Source organism: Volvox carteri (genome assembly GCF_000143455.1).
Source record: "Volvox carteri f. nagariensis unplaced genomic scaffold VOLCAscaffold_1, whole genome shotgun sequence".
NCBI classification, from domain to species: domain Eukaryota; kingdom Viridiplantae; phylum Chlorophyta; class Chlorophyceae; order Chlamydomonadales; family Volvocaceae; genus Volvox; species Volvox carteri.
The window spans coordinates 2,620,522-2,621,773 of NW_003307545.1; the positions used below are offsets into that span (position 1 = coordinate 2,620,522).

The 1,252-nt window shown below is 54.6% G+C and overlaps 1 protein-coding gene across 1 annotated transcript in view; it reads left to right on the forward strand.

The window, feature by feature from the left end:
* VOLCADRAFT_102747 (dynein heavy chain 3) overlaps positions 1-1,252 on the forward strand; it is a gene marked incomplete at its 5' end in the record, with an annotated part of 70,080 nt that overhangs the window by 41,932 nt on the left and 26,896 nt on the right. Inside the window, 2 exons of the mRNA XM_002945732.1 lie at positions 208-331; positions 656-893. Of these exons, the coding sequence (XP_002945778.1) occupies positions 208-331; positions 656-893 (362 nt within the window). The remainder of the gene's footprint in view (positions 1-207; positions 332-655; positions 894-1,252) is intronic.

Consider the following 1,252-nt stretch of genomic DNA (forward strand, 5'->3'; position numbering starts at 1 on the left):
TTCCCGCCCTCCCTTCACATACACAGGCACACACGTTTCCTGGGCTCACGTCAGACCGCTGCCGTGACACCTCCCCCCCCCCGACCCCCTCTTGATGACCCTTTTCGGACCCCGGCCGAATGCCTCCCTCTGGTGGTGGCACCTCCCGGCATTTCCCCCCCCCCCAAACCCCCGTCATCACCCCCACCACCACCCCCACCCCCTCAGGAGATGAGTCCCCGTTTTGTACGGCACTTTTCTCTTATCTCCATGCCGCCTGTTAGTGAGGTGGCGCTGCGGGCCATATTCGGTGTCCTGATGGGGGGCTTCCTGGAGCTTCATTTCCAACCAGGTGGGGTGGGGGTGGGGCCCGGGGTTGTGTGTGTGTATGTGTATGTGTATGTGTATGTGTATGTGTATGTGTATGTGTATGTGTATGTGTGTGTGTGTATGTGTGTATAGAAGGGGAAGAAAAAAGGAGAACTAAACGGGATGGAAAAGGAACGCTTTTTTTTCTAGCCCGCCTCCCTTGTCCCGTCCACCTCCCGTCCACCTCCCTCTTGCCCACCCAGTTCGCGCTTAGATCACGTGTCTTGGAACTTACTTACACGTTCTTACCTACACACGCAAACACATACATGTAAACATACATGTATACATACATACATACATGCAGACATTCGCGCCCGGCTCCAGCGGCCGCTGGTGGATGCGTCTGTGGAGGTTTACTCGCACGTGTGTTCGGAGCTGCTGCCCACCCCCACTAAGAGCCACTACACTTTCAGCCTGAGGGACGTTTCCAAGGTGTTCCAGGGCATGCTGACCATTCGGCCGGCGCAGTGTGGCCCGGGTGACCCGCGGGTCACTCTGGTCCGGTTGTGGGTGCATGAGCACATGCGGGTGTATCATGACAGGTGGGACGGAGAGGGGAAGGGGGAAATCGGGGGACGGAGGGGGGAAGGGGGGATGTGGTTGAGGATGGAGGGGATCGGGGAAAGGGATTGGGGAGAGAGGTCTCGAGCACTGTTTTGTTTTTTTCGTTTAGAGCCCTTACGTCCATTTTTATAAATTATAGAATTTCCGTTTCATTTGTTTTTTTGTGTGATTTGTTATCCTAAGTACACTCTTTCTGTCTGTCTGCCCCGCCAAATGCAATATACCATTTTTATTCCGTTACATGACCTACCTACCTACCCCTACCCCACCTATGCCGTACAGGCTGGTCAACGACACGGACAAGAGCTACTTTAAGGACCTGTTATGGAGCTGCTCA